Source organism: Pelmatolapia mariae, linkage group LG18 (genome assembly GCF_036321145.2).
Source record: "Pelmatolapia mariae isolate MD_Pm_ZW linkage group LG18, Pm_UMD_F_2, whole genome shotgun sequence".
Taxonomy (NCBI): Eukaryota; Metazoa; Chordata; class Actinopteri; order Cichliformes; family Cichlidae; genus Pelmatolapia; species Pelmatolapia mariae.
Genome location: NC_086243.1, coordinates 35,626,479 through 35,644,530, shown reverse-complemented (window position 1 = coordinate 35,644,530; position 18,052 = coordinate 35,626,479). Strand labels below are relative to the sequence as shown.

Here is an 18,052-nt window from a genome sequence, read left to right as displayed (position 1 = left end):
TCAGTCTGAGAATTGTTCTCTTCACAGCAGCACTTATTATTGACACAATGGTTGAACACAGTGCAGAAGGAGAGCACCGCCTACTGGATGATGTCGCCCTCTGTCTCCTCTTTGAGCTGGTTCTTCACTTCTCTCACTTCCTCTTCCTCCTGGTTCACAGACTGTTAGCAGCATTTGAATCACTGTGAGGAGGGAGGATGGAGCACTTTGCACTGTGTGCAAACACAACGACCCGCGGTGTCGTGGTTCACACAAGGATCAGAATCAGAATCAGAATCAGAATCAGAATCAGAAAGGGTTTTATTGCCAAATGTTGAGCAGGTTTACAACATTAGGAAATTGCTGCGGTACTTAGTGCAAACATATTGTCATATAATGCTTAAATAGACATAAAAATAAGAATTAAAAGTGCTAAGTAGATAGATATATACATGAGTGCAGGTGGTGATCAGTGCCAAACGTGGGATGATGCAGTGAACAAAGTGTAGGGTCATGTGTTAGTGGTGTGAACAGTCATATGGTTATTGTTCATGAGTCCAACAGCGGAGGGGAAGAAACTGTTCTTATGGCGAGAGGTTCTGGTGCGAATGGACCGGAGCCTCCTGCCTGAGGGGAGCAGGTCAAACAGATTGTGTCCAGGGTGAGAAGGGTCAGCTGTGATCCGAGCTGCACGCCCCAGTGTCCTGGAGGTGTACAGGTCCTGCAGAGATGGGAGTCTGCAGCCAGTCACCTTCTCAGCAGAGCGCACAACACGCTACAGTCTCTGTTTGTCCCTGATAGTGGCTCCAGCATACCACACGGTGATGGAGGAGGTGAGGATGGACTTGATGATTGCGGTGTAGAATTGCATCATCGTCCGTGTTGGCAGGTTGAATTTCTTCAGCTGCCTCAGGAAGTACATCCTCTGCTGGGCTTTCTTTATGACGGAGGTGATGGTGGGCTCCCACTTCAGGTCCTGGGTGATGGTGGTACCCAGGAAGTGGAATGAGTCCACAGAGGTGATGAGGGTGTCAGTCAGGATGATGGGGGGGAGTGGGGCTGTGTGCTTCCTGAAGTCCACAATAATCTCCACTGTCTTCTGGGCGTTCAACACCAGGTTGTTGTGGATGCACCAGGACGAGACATGAGTCACACAATTTGTAAGATGGCATTTAATATTTTAATCAAGAGAATTACTAAAATTGAAGAGAATAACGTTAACACTAATAAGTGATATTTATCTGTATGACAGTATGGAGCACCAGATATTCAGATTTGATAAACAAGATGCAAAATATTTCAGATTTGAAAATTACAAAAATAAATTTGCAAATTTCAATACTAATGATTAACAAATACTTTAACGAATATTTTTTCTGGCAATACTTTGTGTTAACTTGACTATACCTTGGACTGACTACATAACATTTTTTACTGGTGTGAACACTGCCCCTCTGTCTTTATAAAAATCACAAAATTACAAAAAACAGTTTTCTATAAAAATCTGGTGATTCAAAGTACAGAACTCAAAATTCAGGTGATGATGGTTATGACTGACTGATACAGAACATTATATTTCTTCCATTTGAAATTCTGAAACTTCCTCTACCGGAACAACACCGTGTGACACCTGACGGAAGTAAACAAAGGAAAGGCGCAAATGGCGTTAGCTTTCCACGTGTGTGTCTGAGCGCAGAGACTGTTGTTGTGTGTGAGCTGTGTTTGTGAGCTGAGTGTGTGAGCCGAGTGTGTGAGCTGAGTGTGTGAGCTGAGTGTGTGAGCTGAGTGTGTGAGCTGTGGCAGTAACAATGCCTTCAGTTCAGTCTCTGAGAGAGTTTATCAACGAGCGACTAACTGCTGCTGCTGAACAAATATTCTTGGAGTTTGAAAAAACGATCGTCCAGTACGAGGAAGAGATCGACCGTCAGCGCAGACTGCTGGATATCACCTGGAAACCCCAAATCAAGCTGCACAGGACAGGTGAGTGTCACTCTGAGGGAGGATCCTAATCACAGCTCTGCGGGACATTTATGATTGTGAGGACTTTTTGGAGATGTGAGCTAACAAAGAGCAAACAGAGGACAGGACTGCACTGTGCTCCATTCAAACAGCAGGCGCTGAAACCAGCCTGGATTTTAGTGTTCTTTATGTAACAGCATAAAGTTAGAACTGTGAAGATATTACATTAAAAGTAAATCTATCGTTGAAAATGTAAAGTCTAAATATTCCGGTGTGTATGCGTTAAGATGCTGAAGTACAGAGTCAGAAGTCTCCCTGTGGGTCTTCTTATATTCTGATTAATCACACAATAAAATGGATGCGTCAGTGTGATTTCAGGTGCAGCTATTGATCGTTTTAATGACAGATATTATAATTTTCTATTATAACAGATATTCTGCTGATTGTGTTGTCAGTAGCTTGGTTTGTTCAGACGGTCTCAGCTTAGCTTTGCACTGCAGTGCAACATTCAGGTGGTTTCTTAGTTACAGGCATCATGACGTTGCAGCCCTCATCATGCATCAGTCAGTATACAGTTGAGCAGCTCCAGGCAGGTCCACGTGTCACTGTCGGGTCTTTCATGCACAGGAAAAACATCAGCATCAAACAGACAGTGTGAGGCCGTTCAGCTCAGACCTGCTGTACTCGAGAGCTGAAAAGAGCAATGGGAGAGAAATCAGGTGGAGGTGCTGTGAATGTGCAGCTTTTAAATCATGGAGTTGCTGTTTGTTAAAGACACAGAGTTTAGCTACTTTTGCAATTTTATTCAATGACAGCGATGATCTCAGCTCTGACTATTAGTGAACATTATTTTTGTATTTGAGAGTTGTTGTTTTTTTAAGAGTTTTAGTAGTTGAAAGAACAACATATGTGCTTACGTGTTTTCTTCTGTCGTCACATTAGTTTCTGTGCTTTTTTTTCTCACTTTGTCCCTCCAGACGTCCCACAGCAGCCTGTCTGTAAGGAGGAGGAGGTTCTCCCTGAGCAGCAGCTCTGTGACCAGGAGAGGAGCTCCAGTCTGGACCAGGAGGAACCAGAACCTCCACAGATTAAAGAGGAACAGGAGGAACTGTGCAGCAGTCAGGAGGGAGAGCAGCTGGGACTGAAGGAGGAGACGGATACCTTCATGGTGACTGCTGCTGAGGAAACAGACCACAGTGAACCAGACAATTATCGGCTCATCACTAATAACTCCCCTCTTGCTGAGAGCCAAGATCAGGCAAGAAGCAGGAATGTAGATTCAGGATCAACGAAAAATCCAAACAGAAGTAAAAATGCAGAAAGCTCTCCTTCGTCAGAGAGTCGGTCCAGTACTGGTGCAGGTACAAAGTCGTTAAAGTGTGATGTCTATGAACAAACCTTTATGCATGAGTCCCAAATGACTTTACATAACAGAGCTCACACAGGTGAGAAGCATTACCTTTGCAAAACCTGTGGGAAAAGTTTTAGGTACCCATCAGGATTTAAGAGGCATGTGATAATCCACACACGTGATAACAAAACATGTGGGAAGAATTTCACTTCCATGTATAACCTGACAGCCCACATGAAAACTCACACAGGTGAGAAGCTGCATGTTGGTAACTCTGCTGGGAAAGGTTTTAATCAGAGCGGTGCTGTGTTGGAGTGTGTGAAAGTCCATGCAGGTACAAATCTCTGTAAGACTTGTGGTAAAATGTTTTCTAGCCAATCAGTACTAAGAAGGCATACAAAGATCCACACAGGTGAGAAGCCGTATTCCTGTAAAACATGTGGGAAAAACTTTCGTCGAAACTATCATTTGACCATCCACATGAGAACTCACACAGGTGAGAAACCGTATCATTGTCAAACATGTAGTAAAAAGTTTTGTGCGTCATCTTCACTTAAAGATCACACACGGCTCCACTCAGGTGAGAAGCCGTACTCTTGCAAAACATGCGGGAAACGTTTTCGTTGCCGTAATTATTTGGTTCTCCACATGTGTGAAGCGACATCTTTGTAACACTTGTGGGAAAAGTTTTCATCACAAGAGTATTCTGATGGAGCACATGAAAATCCACATGGGTGAGATGTCACATGTCTGTAACATCTGCAGGAAAAGATTTTTTAATTAAACAGGACTTAGAAAACACACAAAAATCCACCCAGGTAAACAGCTGTATTCCTGCAAAACATACGGGAAAAGCTTTAATCAAAATTCTGATTTGACTAGCCACATGAGAATTCACACAGGTGAGAAGGTGTAACCGAAAAATATTTTTAGAAAAAGCAACACCTTTGAAGCCAAGTTTAACGCAGATATTAATTCATGATGGTTCAAAAGTAGAGGCTTGGCTTGAAATCATCTTCTGAACTCTCCAATGATTGTTTGACTCTTACATGTAAGGCTTTTATATTATTCAGTGAAAATGTGATTAATCTTATTTTGGATTTGACGGCAGCAGCACGTCTCAAAAGCTGGGTCATGTTTCCACTGTGCAGCGTCCGTGACCTGAAGAGAGGAGTGTTGTCCCATTCTGGGCTGATAGAGGGTTCTAGCTGCTCAGCAGTCCTGGGTCTTCTTTGGTGTATTATTGTTTCATGATGATCCAGATGTTTCAGCTGGTGAAAGGTCTGGGTCAGTTCAACACCCAGATGTTTCTGCTATGAAGCTGTGCTGTTAGAATAGATGCAGTGTGCAGTTTAGCATCGTCCTGCTAAAATATGAAGACCTCTGAAAAAGCCGTCTGGGCAGAGAATATGCCACTAAAACCTGTAAGCACCTTTCAATATTGATGGTGCCTTTCCAGATGTGCCAGCTGCCGGTTCCACAGGCACTGATTTATACCCAGTCTTGTTCCTGACTGGTGGCCAATTAACCTCAGTAGTTGCCAAATGTTCCTCCAACTGTTTCTTTTAGTACAACGTACTCTTCCAGCTTTTTGCTGCCCAATCCTGAGCTGTGTCGCTGCGATTCAATTCAAAATATGGTCACAATTTTTTCAGAAAAAAAACTCACTTAAAAAAAAAATTCTGTTTTGTTGTGAATAAAATACGGATTTATGAGATTTGCATTCTGTTTTTGTTGAAATTTTACACAAAGTCTGAGCCTTTTTGGAGTTTGTATAACCTACAACCCAGCTTTGGTTTGTAGTTCTGCTAAAGAACGGCATTGAATTGTTGAGTTGATGGTGTGATCCTAGTTTTTCTATTCTGGAAAAATAAAAGTTAATAACTTTATTGTCACAGCAAGAGTTTCTTTTGTGCTTCCACAGCAGCTCTGTCTCTGTCTCTGATCTTTACTGCTTCATTTCTCTGTTGTCTTTGTCATCAGTCCAATGACACAAGAATCAGAGGTTTAACAGTGTGTGGCTCCCTCTAGTGGATGTTGTGGAGTATTCTGTTGTCTTTGCTCCAAAGGTTTTTGTACAGAGTTTTGGTGTTTCCTGTCACTGTGGGCCTCACAGCACAGTAGTACACAGCAGAGTCTGTCACTGCAGCAGAGGAGATCTGAAGAGTCATCAGTGTTTTGTCTCCACTCACATTAAAAGTTATTCCAGGGACTGGATCTGACAGTTTCACTCCTGTTCCTAAGTGAGAGATCAGGAACTCTGGTGGTTTTCCTGGATGTTGTCGATACCAGTAGAAATAATCACTTCCAGTTGCTTCCTTGGAGTATTTGTAGGACAGAGTAAGAGTGTTGCCTTCTACACTAAACACTTCTTTGTTGGTTGGAGTGAGATCTTGGCAGCAAACACCTAAAATGAGAGAAATATGCTTTATACAAATTATAAATATCGAAATATATTTATGTATCACTGGAATGAAAAGCAGTTGTTTTTTAAATGTACAGATATTAGCGTACCTGTTAGAATCATTATAATCAGCAGAGGATGTGTGGAACAGCTGAACGACAGCATGTTGAATAAAGAGGGTTTGTATGGTCTGTATGATGAACTCTGTGTACTGTGGAGTTTTTCTGTTCTGTACTTCACCTCAGCTCCTCCCACAGTCTGTGTCTCCTCTTGGTCTTTATTTCAGGTTCCTGTTACGCTTCCTCAGAATGAAATTCAAAGATCCTGACAGCATGTTAGATAGGTGTCATGGTCCTGAGTCTGAGGACTCGGTGTTTTGTGTTTCTTTATATTGTTCTATGTTCTCGTTTATTCTGTTTTGTCTTTTGTTTAGGTTTGCTATGTGTTAGTGTTTTTGTTTCATGCCTGCCTGTGTTCCCTCTGTCTGTCCTTGGTATCACTGTTTCTGCTCATGAGTCTGCCTGTCAAGTTCAGTGTCCTGTCTGGTTCTCTGTCTGTTTGTTTCCTGTTTATTCTGAAAGTTCATGTCTCATGTCAGTGTGTTCAGTTTTACCTCTCCCCTGTCTCGTTAGCCTAATTTCTCCCAGCTGTGTCTCCCTCCTGTTGCCCATTCCCTGATTACTCCCCTGTGTATTTAAGCCCTGTGTTTACCTGTGCTCTTGCGTTGTCTGTTTAACGCCATGTCAGTCTGCATTACTCTGTGTAACCCGGTGTTCATTCTGGGTCTCTCTGCCATCTTTCTTTGTGCATTTTGCTCCTCCTCCCGTGAGTCTTTAGTTTAAGTTTAGTTCTTTAGTTTTCCCCAGTTTAGGTTTGTTTACTCCCCGCTCTGCTCTTCCTGTTTTTGTCACCTTATCACCTCTGTAAATAAACACTCACTCGCACCCCAGCCAGTGCCTGCATTTTGGATCCTTTTCTCATTCACCACACAACTGCTGCCCAGCCGTGACAATAGGTGGCTGCTCAGAACAAGGTGCAGCATGTGAAAGGTTTGTGGTTCCTTCTGTATGTAAAGGAAAATTCTGATATTGGCATTTTTGCAGAGATTTGGAGCTTGGAGTTCAGCTTGTGTGGGGAATTTTTCTAATTCTTCTGATAGTCTGCAGTTCATGTTCCACCAGGTTGCACTGCCAGCGTGCTTCTGTCATCAGATTACAATAATGTGTCCTCTTGGTATCCAACACTTGTCTTTTCTACAGGACGATGCTTACATCACAGCATATGGATGTGACAGTTTAACCGTCACTCTGTTTATTTTGCTTCAGGTGCATTTTTGCACCTTCTAATGAAATCTATAAATAATGTTCTTTGCTATAAGTTGTCAGTACATTAAAATTCAGCAGGTGTTACTTGCCAGTTGGATCAGTTACTTTATTTCTTTGTGTCTGAACGTTGCTACAGTTGGTTTGTGGTTGATGTGGATTTGCTGCTCATGTGAATCCTCCCACAGTGTTTCATTAGCAGCTGTAACCACAGTGACTCTGATAAAACAGGAATTAGCAGAATCCATCTGATATGAAGCTGTGCTTTGAATACCACTTCCCTCCTCTTTGAAGAGTAGTCAGATATCTGTGTTCAGGTTTTTGTACAGCCTCTTCTACACTTTGTATCACTGTGTTTGTAGAGCACAGTAGTAGAGAGCTGTGTCTGCCAGGGTTAGGGCTGTTATGGTCAGATCAGTTGATGTAGAAGCTGTTTCTGAGTCATATCGATTATCAGGGATATAATCATCACCACTCTGTGACCTTGCTCCTTTGTAGAGTATAAACTGAGGAGCCTGAAGGTCAGAATGTCTGTACCAGTGAAGTAGAGGACGTGTATAACTTGTCTCATAGCTACATGTGAGTGTGACAGATTCTCCTTCTGTTTCAGTGACTTCAGTTTGTTGAGGAGTGATTGAGTCTCCAGCTGTTAGTCCTGGAAAAAGAAAGAAGAAAAGTAGTGAAATGCAGTCTGTATATCTGCTTAATGCAGCAGCTTCAACTAAACTTTAATCCCTGTTCTTAAACTCACCTATAATGTGAGATAGAAGCAAAAAGAGGTGCAGCAACATGTCTTTGGAGTTATTAAAGCCAGACAGACAGCACATGAACAATGTTCTTCCACTGCAGCACAATGACCAACAAATAATGTCATTGGATGAGCTCAAGATCAGTGGGCGGGGCCAGTTTAATAGCTCAGCCAATCAAATAGTTTTGTGCTTCCACAGCAGCTCTGTCTCTGTCTCTGATCTTTACTGCTTCATTTCTCTGTTGTCTTTGTCATCAGTCCAATGACACAAGAATCAGAGGTTTAACAGTGTGTGGCTCCCTCTAGTGGATGTTGTGGAGTATTCTGTTGTCTTTGCTCCAAAGGTTTTTGTACAGAGTTTTGGTGTTTCCTGTCACTGTGGGCCTCACAGCACAGTAGTACACAGCAGAGTCTGTAACTGCAGCAGAGGAGATCTGAAGATCCAGACGGTTTTCTCCAGAAAGTTTTGTGAAGAATCTTGCAGCTGATTTCAGAAACTCTGACTTTCTTGAATTGTTCATCCCTGATATGTGGATGAGGAACTCTGGAGGTTTTCCAGGATATTGTCGATACCAGTAGAAATAATCGTCACTTCTTGCTTCTCTGGATAATCTATAGGACAGAGTAAGAGTGTTTCCTTCTAAAGTGGACTCTTCATCCTTGACTGCAGTGAGTTGATCACAGCTGACACCTAAAGGAAGAGATAAATGTTGTTAAAGACGATGTTAAACTGTGAGCGCCTGTTCCAGTGATTTCTAGCAAACAGATCCTTTAAAGACATTTCTTCTTCCTGCTTTAACTGACCTGTTAGTGTGATCAGAAACAAAGGAAACATGAGCCAGTAATGCAGTGACAGCATCTTCCACACACTATCTGTTCTGTATGCTTCAGATATTGAATGTATCTGACAGTGGGAGTCCTTTTCTGCTCTGTGACAGTGTTGCTCCTCCTTCAGCCTCTTCCTTCTCTCATATCTCTGCATGTTCAGTTTTATCTTCATTTAGCTGCAGAAATTTGTTGTTCATTGAGTTGCGTTGTGACTTGTGCACTGAGACAGATAGGGGAGCATTTAAAGCATTCAACAGAAAACCATCAAACTTCAATCAGGACTTTTTTAAACATTTGTCATGAAGCTCTCAGTGTGGCTGTTGTTCTTAAACAAGCTGAAAATGTCCCTCAGCTTTAATCCATTAAAACTGTCACGGGGTGCCGAGGCAGGCCGTGTGTGAATATAAATGGACCCAAGATGCAGACTGCTTAAGTTGTGAGCGAGCTTTAATAACAAAAGGGTGACACAAACAGGGACGAGGAGGAAGAAAACCAAAACCTAAGAATAAACTAAACTGGGAAAAGCTACGCAAGAACTAACCTGAAACCTTGAGACGAGAAACGGAGATGCAGGGAGAATACACGAGAACATGAAGGGGAGCAACACAGACGAACCAGCAACGAGGACAGGTGAACACACACTATAAATACACACCAATAATCAGGGGATGGGAAACAGGAGGGAAACACACCTGGGAGACATAACAGCTGATGAGGCAGGGGAACGTAAACAGGACACACTGACATAAGACAGAGACCTTCAAAGTAAAACAGGAAACACATACACATAATGACACAGACTCAGAGACGCGGACTAAACACAGAGACCTACTACACTAAGGGGATGCACAAGCAGGGAAGACACCAAACAGAGGGAACACCACTAAACCCTAGGAAACCCAAAACAACAGTCATAATACAAAACTATCAAAAGTAAAAGTACATAACCAAAAACACTGGGTCACCGACCCAGGACCATGACAAAAACATTTTATTTAGAGACATCCTGAAAGTAAGAAAATTACAAACATTTTCTGAACTTTGTCTAAACCCATCTGAAGACCTGAAGATCGCTGACAGTTGATACTGATTTAACCTTGTCTTTTGTACAGAGCATTTTTCTTTTACTAACATGAAGTGAAACATTTCGAGCTTTATATCTTCAGTTTTGATGAAAATCAACAGTCTGGATTTAACAGAATACTACCGACACTAGACTCATCAATGTGTGGTCGTAAGTAAAGCCTCAGTTGTGAAGTCCATCATCTCAGTCTGCTGTATGAGCCCAGAAAAATCTTTAGCTTTGACAGAAACTGTTGTACACTTTGTTATCGAGCTGTTCTCCAGGCTGACACGTTCAGTTAGTCTGACTGATGAACTGTATTCCTGTTACAACCTGTGGATTTAAAAACGACGCAGACATTACGGGCTGTACAGGGCGGAACAAAAAGCAACTGTCCTCTGCAGGAAGCTTTGTGTGTGACAGCAGGCGGAAGTAACGAAAGAAAAGCCGGAAGTGTTTAAGTTTCCTGCGTGAGGAGTGAGCAGGAAGGCTTTTTTGTTTGAAAAGGCTTCATTTAGAGTTCTGCGTTGAATCTTTTTAAAATCTGCGACACCGTCTGTGGAAGCTCACACCTGTGCGGGCTGAAAGTGGAGTAATATCTCCGAGTAAGAGCGCAATTTAGCGCGGAAGCATACATCGATCGTGAGCCGAGTGTGTGAGCTGTGGCAGTAACAATGCCTTCAGTTCAGTCTCTGAGAGAGTTTATCAACGAGCGACTAACTGCTGCTGCTGAACAAATATTCTTGGAGTTTGAAAAAACGATCGTCCAGTACGAGGAAGAGATCGACCGTCAGCGCAGACTGCTGGATATCACCTGGAAACCCCAAATCAAGCTGCACAGGACAGGTGAGTGTCACTCTGATGGAGGATCCTAATCACAGCTCTGCGGGACATTTATGATTGTGAGGACTTTTTGGAGATGTGAGCTAACAAAGAGCAAACAGAGGACAGGACTGCACTGTGCTTTAAAGCTTTGAAGTCAGAATATTTTCCTCTTGAGGATTTTTTAGCTAAGGAATCAGATTTGTATATAAGACCAAGCTAAGAGAGGTCTGAGCATGGATAGTGTGTGAGGCTGCACTCGTGTCACATGTAAAGGTGACAGTTTCTTTAAAGTGTAGTTGACTTTATTCACCATACAAGCTTATGATTGTCTCAGGTGTCCCACAGCAGCATGTCTGTGAGGAGGAGGAGGTTCTCCCTGAGCTGCAGCTCTGGAACCAGGAGAGGAGCTCCAGTCTGGACCAGGAGGAACCAGAACCTCCACAGATTAAAGAGGAACAGGAGGAACTGTGCAGCAGTCAGGAGGGAGAGCAGCTGGGACTGAAGGAGGAGACTGATACCTTCATGGTGACTGCTGCTGAGGAAAGTGGGTACAGTGAACTTGAACCAACATGGGAGCAGCTCCTCTCTCACAGCTCTGCTGGAGCTGAGAGTCAGCATCAGGAAGGAAGCGGGAGCGCCGACTCAGGATCCACTAGAAATCGAAACATTAGTCACAGCAACAATGCAGATCGCCCTCCTGTGTCATACAGTCAGTGTAACAGCAATACTGGTGAAAAGTCTATAAAATGTGATGTTTGTGGAAAATCTTTTAAGTATAATTCCAGAATGAAGCGACATTATTCGATGCACACAGGTGAGAAGCCGTATTCTTGTGACATATGTGGAAAAGGTTTTTCTCAGAGGGATAATTTGGCTGTGCACATGAGAATACACACGGGTGAAAAGCCGTATCCTTGTATTGCATGTGGGAAGAACTTTACTATAAGGAGTAATTTGTTGATCCACATGAGAATCCACACAGGCGAGAAGCCGTCTTCTTGTAAAACATGCGGGAAAATGTTCAGGTGTCACAGTCATTTGTGGCGCCACAAGAAAATTCACACGCGGCAAAAGTCTTAGAGAAAAATGATAAATATCCATCCAAGGATTCACAGAATCTCAGAGCAGAGCTTCCAGATTTACAAACCTTCACACTGCTCCATCATTTTATTACATGTCACACTGTGTGAGATCAGTCTAACAACAGATGTTGTCCATTTGTGTCAGCCTGCAGAGTCTCGTGGAGGCTTTTAAATGCTCAAGTGAAAACACGATGAAGGTCTTTTATTTAAAATGTACTTTGGAAAAAGTCAAATTAAAGGTCTTTTGAATGAAATATTAAGTTTGCTTTTTCTGTGTATGTTTGTACTGTGTCAGGCAGACTGAGATCCCTGAGCTCAGCTCCATCCAGAAGTGAAGTTAAAGGCCTAAAATCCAGCCGTTGTGGGTGTAATGTAACACAGAGTGCTTTAACAGAGTTCTCAGTGTGTATAAAATCCAAAACCTTTCCATTTCTGTCTTTTTTGCCTGCTTCACTTTTATCAGATGTTTGCACTTCTCTCTCACTCAGACAGAAACAGCACATGCACACACACACAGAATCCAGGTCAAAAGGTTTAAATATAATTATTTCATTGCAGCAATTCTTTTTCAATTTTATTGATTCAGAATCAGAACTGAAACCTGCATGTGAACTACGTAGAATAAGAGGGGAAACTGTGTTTCTAATCGAGATGATAAGAAATCAGGTTAAAATTATGCAAACTGAATTATGTTGAATAAATGTTATGGAACGCCAGGACTGCCAAAATGAATTAATTAAATACACCATTAAATAATTAATTAAATGTGGCATTAATTAAAATTGGAATTAATTAATTAAATAAATAGTTATGACACATGTAATTAATTGACACATTTAATTAATTATTTATGTATTTCATATTTTAATTAATTATCGACACATTTAATTAATTATTTAATGATATATTTATTTATTTCATTTTGGCAGTCCTGGCGCCTGGCTCTCATCATGAATTAATTTTATCTGTCAGACTCACCCATCAAACTCAGGGGGCGGGGTTAACGCTGATCGACTCAAAACCATTGCTTTGGCCTGGTGGCCATTGTTTTTAGCACACAACAACCGGCAGAACTGAACTTTGAAAAACCCTGTTTGTGTGTCACCAAATACAGTTTTAATATTTTTTTAGCCGAGAATGTAGTGGTTTAATCTTCATATGTGTGGTCGGTTTGTCAAGATACAGCCTCTTTGCAAAAGTGCTTCGATGATTTCGGAGATGTCTGCCCAGTCTCACGGCAAAGCGTGGGATAGACCCGCTCGCCTCGCAAGCAATCAGCTGTTGTTACCACCGACAAAGCGCAGGCCCCGGTACACAGCTGTAATAACCCCCGCTGACACGGACTTCTTTTACTGAGGTTATATTTATCGGGGTTTTATTTCCTGATGTTCGTATGTGTCCTACGTGTTTCAGTCGCCAATTCTGAATTATAACTAACATTAAAAACATGTTTAAGGAGGAGAGAGAGAGCAAATAAATTCGATTAACAGCTGATCTTTGGGTTTTTGTTCAGTAATCAGCGTGACCTGCGTATAAACGCATACAAGAGATAACGTTGGTGTTTCCGTCATGTAGTAACTGCTGGCTTTAACTGTACAAAGGTTGTTCGACACTATGAAACACATAAAGACTTCATGATGTTCGGCTAATATTTTTATTGTGAATATTAATCATGAGGGTAAACGGCCCTGTACACCACGGAGCAAGATCAGCATCTCCACGATATCTTCAGCTCTCTGAGTTAACCCAGAGTTTCCCAGCTGACTATCTAACTGTCATCTACGAATATGTCACGGGTCATATCAATATGATTTTACAGAAAATCATCCTTAATACTGCCAACTATTCCAGAGACGTGAAAATCTACAGCATAAAGAACACAAAAATATAGCAGTCTAACGCAACACTGTAACAGAGATGAACCGTCAGTTTGTCACAGATCAAAGTGGAATGAAAGTGATTGGTTGAACAGGTGTTCATGATCTGTGTTATCTGCATTTTCATCAGTGTAAGAGACTCAGCAGCAGATTAGAATAACAGTTATACATTTAATAAATTACCAAATGAATCCACGATCAAACCTGTTCCGACAGTTTGAGTTTGTATTCCCTCAGCTGCAGACTCGCTGCTGTTTAAATGTTTGAGAGGAAGATTATATAAAGCAAACGTCAAACATAGACTCAGTCTGCGTTCACATTTGATATGAGGCCAGCACGTATAGTGGCTGTGTCCTGTTTTAAGATCATACATGTAAAATTGTTGTCTGACCTCCGTCGATCCAGCCACTCAGAGTCCGTGGTTACCATGGTTACTGCATAAGCAGCTATAATGTAAACATTACGCAGCATGGGTGTTTATGTTTTTCATTGCAAAAGAACTGTCTGAATGGTTAACTGAAGTTAACTTGGATAAATTATAGTTAAGGAGTATCACAGATAACGCCCATGTGAGCTGTGTGACTGTTCACCACTACACTGAAATCAGTAGGCTATTACTGAAATACACCTGCTATATCATAAACTATGATATAAACAGGGAGGTCCTATTAACATGTTTAGTTTTAAAGGACACCTTCCTGCCTTTAGTCTCATTCATGAGCAGTATTAGTTTTCTTCTAACATCCAGAAGTCTGCACGATGTGTTTCATAGTTTGTAACAAACCTTTGACAGTTAAACATAACATGACCGAAAAAGCAAAAAAAAAAAAAAAAAAAAAAGAGAAAAAAAATCACACAAATTATATGTTAACCTCATTTATTTTTAGTTAAGTAAACTCTAAAAATTCTAACAGATAGCTGGTGCTTAGAATACAGTTGAATAACTATTAAAAAACAGATGATATAATATTTCTGTCCAGGTTGCAGTCTGCATTATGAACATGTAGTTGGAAACTCTGCTCCTCTCGGTGGAAATGCGCCTTCTCTTTCCTCTTTGTATAAAAACATTTTAAAAGTCAGTTTAATCTCAAAATTCACTGTTAAATCCAAAACACACCAGATAAAGAAAAGCGAATAGTTCAGTCTAACACATGTGCCAGTGAACCATTAAACGTCTGTAAAACTCTGCAGTTATGAAACGTAACTTTAACCTCAGCCAAACCGATTTGCTCAGTTGTAAATAAAACAGCGAAGTAAACGTGACCCGACAGACAAAACCTGAGTGAATTAAGTCCAGCGTTTAACCACTGAGAGCTAAAACTCAGGTGAGGTTTCAAAGCTGTGTGCGGTGATTGGACATCAGCCGCTGTGGCTTCGCCTATAAAGTGCTCTGTAAGGAAACAAGCTCCAGCAGCTCTGCGCTCGGGAGAAATACTATATTTACTTATCTTATGCAGAAAAATGCGCTGACATTGCGTTATATCGAGCACCGGCTGCCCAGTTAAACTGTGACGATCACCAGGTAACGTGGGCGTGTTTCTTGAATTAGCAGCAGGTGTTAAACAGCTGACAGGTGAGGAGGAGGATGCATGCAGGTAAACTGACGGTCTGTTGAGCTGATCGCTGGTTTCGTGAGAAAAATGTCAACTCGTTCTTTATGTTACAGAAGCACAGATACACAAGACCAGGCGGAAAGAGACGATCGTTCGGTGAAAATGAGAATCTGCGAATGCAACATGTGGAACACAGAGAGTGGAATATGTAAACAAACCGGTTAACGTAACCCCCTCGGTGCACTCTGCATGCTGACTGTTAGCAGAGCAGTGAAATCTCTGAAAACATCTGAGCACTTTTGCAAACATGTTCTATGTTGACAACCTGACCAGACATGTGAAGATTACCGCGCGACTTTCGCGTGTAGTTGGTGACAGAAAAACGGGGTATTTTAAAACTACACCACCACCATTGCTGCCTGTGATTTGAAATGCATTCTGGGATACCTGGCTGCCTCAAGTCTACAGAAGCAATCGATTATCTAGGATTGACCTGTTTTGACTTACTTTGCACGGCAACCAATCAAATGTTAGAGAAGCTGCATGGGCAGCGTTAACCCCGCCCCCTGAGTTTGATGGGTGAGGCTGACAGATAAAATTAATTCATGATGAGAGCCAGGCGCCAGGACTGCCAAAATGAAATAAATAAATATATCATTAAATAATTAATTAAATGTGTCAATAATTAATTAAAATGTGAAATACATAAATAATTAATTAAATGTGTCAATAATTAATTAATTACATGTGTCATAACTATTTATTTAATTAATTAATTCCAATTTTAATTAATTATTTAATGGTGTATTTAATTAATTCATTATGGCAGTCCTGGCGTTCCATAAAATGTAACTGTAATAAAGAAACGTTTGCTGCAGAGGGAAGTAGAGAGAGAACACCAAGGTGTGGCTCGACATCAAATGATTGGATATAACTGGATGATGCCATGAGGGAAAAGTGGAGAGGACTATCAAACTCTTTCCTTTTAATGATTAGTCATTATTTCATCTGGATTTTGTTGCAGTGTACTGACTGAAAGATCCAGGATCACACGTGGTGTAGGAGCCTAAATGCATGCGCGTGTCTACATATAAAGAAACATTCCTGAGTTAGAAGCCAATGACATTAAGATTAGGTAGCTCCTGACCATGCACACAGGGTTTCACCCAAAGCCCAGCACCCTGTGACTGTATGCTAAGTGAAGAAAGCAGAAACTCAAGAAGGAGCAAGAGGAGAAACCATCATGGAAGGACAGGCCCCTGCACGGTATGTACCACTGGCAGATAGCGGAGGTGGCTGACATCCAGAAATCCTACCAGTGGCTGGACAAAGCTGGACTGAAAGACAGCACAGAGGCACTAATCATGGCAGCACAGGAACAAGCTCTGAGCACAAGATCCATAGAGGCTGGGGTCTATCACACCAGGCAAGACCCCAGGTGCAGGCTGTGTAAAGATGCCCCTGAGACGATCCAGCACATAACAGCAGGGTGTAAGATGCTAGCAGGCAGGGCAGATCCCAGGAACAACATCGGAGATCTCTGTCCAGAGGAGCGCAGTCCTAGGAACAGCTAAGATACTGCACAGGACCCTCATGCGGATTAGTTGATTTAATTAGGTCATTATTATTATTTAGTTGAGCTGTTTGCTTTGTCCTCGCTAAATTGCTTTATAAATTATCCTATCTGCATTTAAAGTTAAGCTGGTGTACATTACCTTTGATATCATTCAATTAGACTTAGTATCTTCTAATATAAAACAGTATACAGACTGACAGATGGTTTGTCTCTTTTTTACTGTAAAAGCTGAGTTTTAAAGGTTTTCATGTAGGAAATCTTTACCTATTGTACAATACAGAATTTATCATCAACCAGCAATGATGTTTCCTGACTGTTGATGCTGATATAAAGTGTTGGTTTGTGGTTGATGTGGATTTGCTGCTCATGTGAATCCTCCCACAGTGTTTCATTAGCAGCTGTAACCACAGTGACTCTGATCAAACAGGAATTAGCAGAATCCATCTGATATGAAGCTGTGCTTTGAATACCACTTCCCTCCTCTTTGAAGAGTAGTCAGATATCTGTGTTCAGGTTTTTGTACAGCCTCTTCTACACTTTGTATCACTGTGTTTCTAGAGCACAGTAGTAGAGAGCTGTGTCTGCCAGGGTTAGGGCTGTTATGGTCAGAGTAGTTGTTGTAGGTGATGTTTCTGAGTCATATCTTCTATTAGGGATATATTGAGCTGCAGATCCTTTTCCTTTTTTCCAGAGTATAAACTGAGGAGCCTGAAGGTCAGAATTATGTCTGTACCAGTGAAGGTTAGCATAACCCGATGTTGTCTGATAGTTACATGTGAGTTTGACAGATTCTCCTTCTGTTTTAGTGACTTCAGTTTGTTGAGGAGTGATTGAGTCTCCAGCTGTTAGTCCTGGAAAAAGAAAGAAGAAAAGTAGTGAAATGCAGTCTGTATATCTGCTTAATGCAGCAGCTTCAGCTAAACTTTAATCCCTGTTCTTAAACTCACCTATAATGTGAGATAGAAGCAAAAAGAGGTGCAGCAACATGTCTCTGGAGTTATTAAAGCCAGACAGACAGCACATGAACAATGTTCTTCCACTGCAGCACAATGACCAACAAATAATGTCATTGGATGAGCTCAACCTCAGTGGGCGGGGCCAGTTTAATAGCTCAGCCAATCAAATAGTTTTGTGCTTTCACAGCAGCTCTGTCTCTGTCTCTGATCTTTACTGCTTCATTTCTCTGTTGTCTTTGTCATCAGTCCAATGACACAAGAATCAGAGGTTTAACAGTGTGTGGCTCCCTCTAGTGGATGTTGTGGAGTATTCTGTTGTCTTTGCTCCAAAGGTTTTTGTACAGAGTTTTGGTGTTTCCTGTCACTGTGGGCCTCACAGCACAGTAGTACACAGCAGAGTCTGTCACTGCAGCAGAGGAGATCTGAAGTTCCAGATGGTTTTTTCTGGACAGTTTTGTGGAGAATCTTGCAGCTGATTTTAGAAACTCTGACGGTCTTGAAATATTCATGCCTGATATGTAGATGAGGA

At 41.6% G+C, this 18,052-nt stretch overlaps 2 protein-coding genes across 2 annotated transcripts; both read left to right on the top strand.

Annotated features, from left to right (window-relative positions):
- The first annotated feature begins 1,722 nt into the window (after positions 1-1,722).
- On the top strand, positions 1,723-7,563 carry LOC134616217 (uncharacterized). The gene is made up of 3 exons (XM_063460946.1): positions 1,723-1,959; positions 2,916-3,299; positions 7,514-7,563. Exons 1-3 carry the CDS (start codon positions 1,788-1,790, stop codon positions 7,561-7,563), a joined length of 606 nt encoding a protein of 201 aa, XP_063317016.1. The 5' UTR covers positions 1,723-1,787.
- A 2,534-nt stretch (positions 7,564-10,097) lies between these two features.
- On the top strand, positions 10,098-11,801 carry LOC134616406 (zinc finger and SCAN domain-containing protein 31-like). The gene is made up of 2 exons (XM_063461276.1): positions 10,098-10,500; positions 10,814-11,801. Exons 1-2 carry the CDS (start codon positions 10,329-10,331, stop codon positions 11,557-11,559), a joined length of 918 nt encoding a protein of 305 aa, XP_063317346.1. The 5' UTR covers positions 10,098-10,328; the 3' UTR covers positions 11,560-11,801.
- Positions 11,802-18,052: the final 6,251 nt, after the last annotated feature.

What these genes read in the sequence shown, in the direction of transcription:
- LOC134616217 (XM_063460946.1), top strand. Translation starts at nt 1,788, where the DNA reads ATGCCTTCAGTTCAGTCTCTGAGAGAGTTTATCAACGAGCGACTAACT. An exon ending in AATCAAGCTGCACAGGACAG is followed by an intron (nt 1,960 to 2,915) that starts GTGAGTGTCACT and finishes TTGTCCCTCCAG; the next exon opens with ACGTCCCACAGCAGCCTGTC. An exon ending in TCGGTCCAGTACTGGTGCAG is followed by an intron (nt 3,300 to 7,513) that starts GTACAAAGTCGT and finishes GCTCCTTTGTAG; the next exon opens with AGTATAAACTGAGGAGCCTG.
- LOC134616406 (XM_063461276.1), top strand. Translation starts at nt 10,329, where the DNA reads ATGCCTTCAGTTCAGTCTCTGAGAGAGTTTATCAACGAGCGACTAACT. An exon ending in AATCAAGCTGCACAGGACAG is followed by an intron (nt 10,501 to 10,813) that starts GTGAGTGTCACT and finishes TGATTGTCTCAG; the next exon opens with GTGTCCCACAGCAGCATGTC.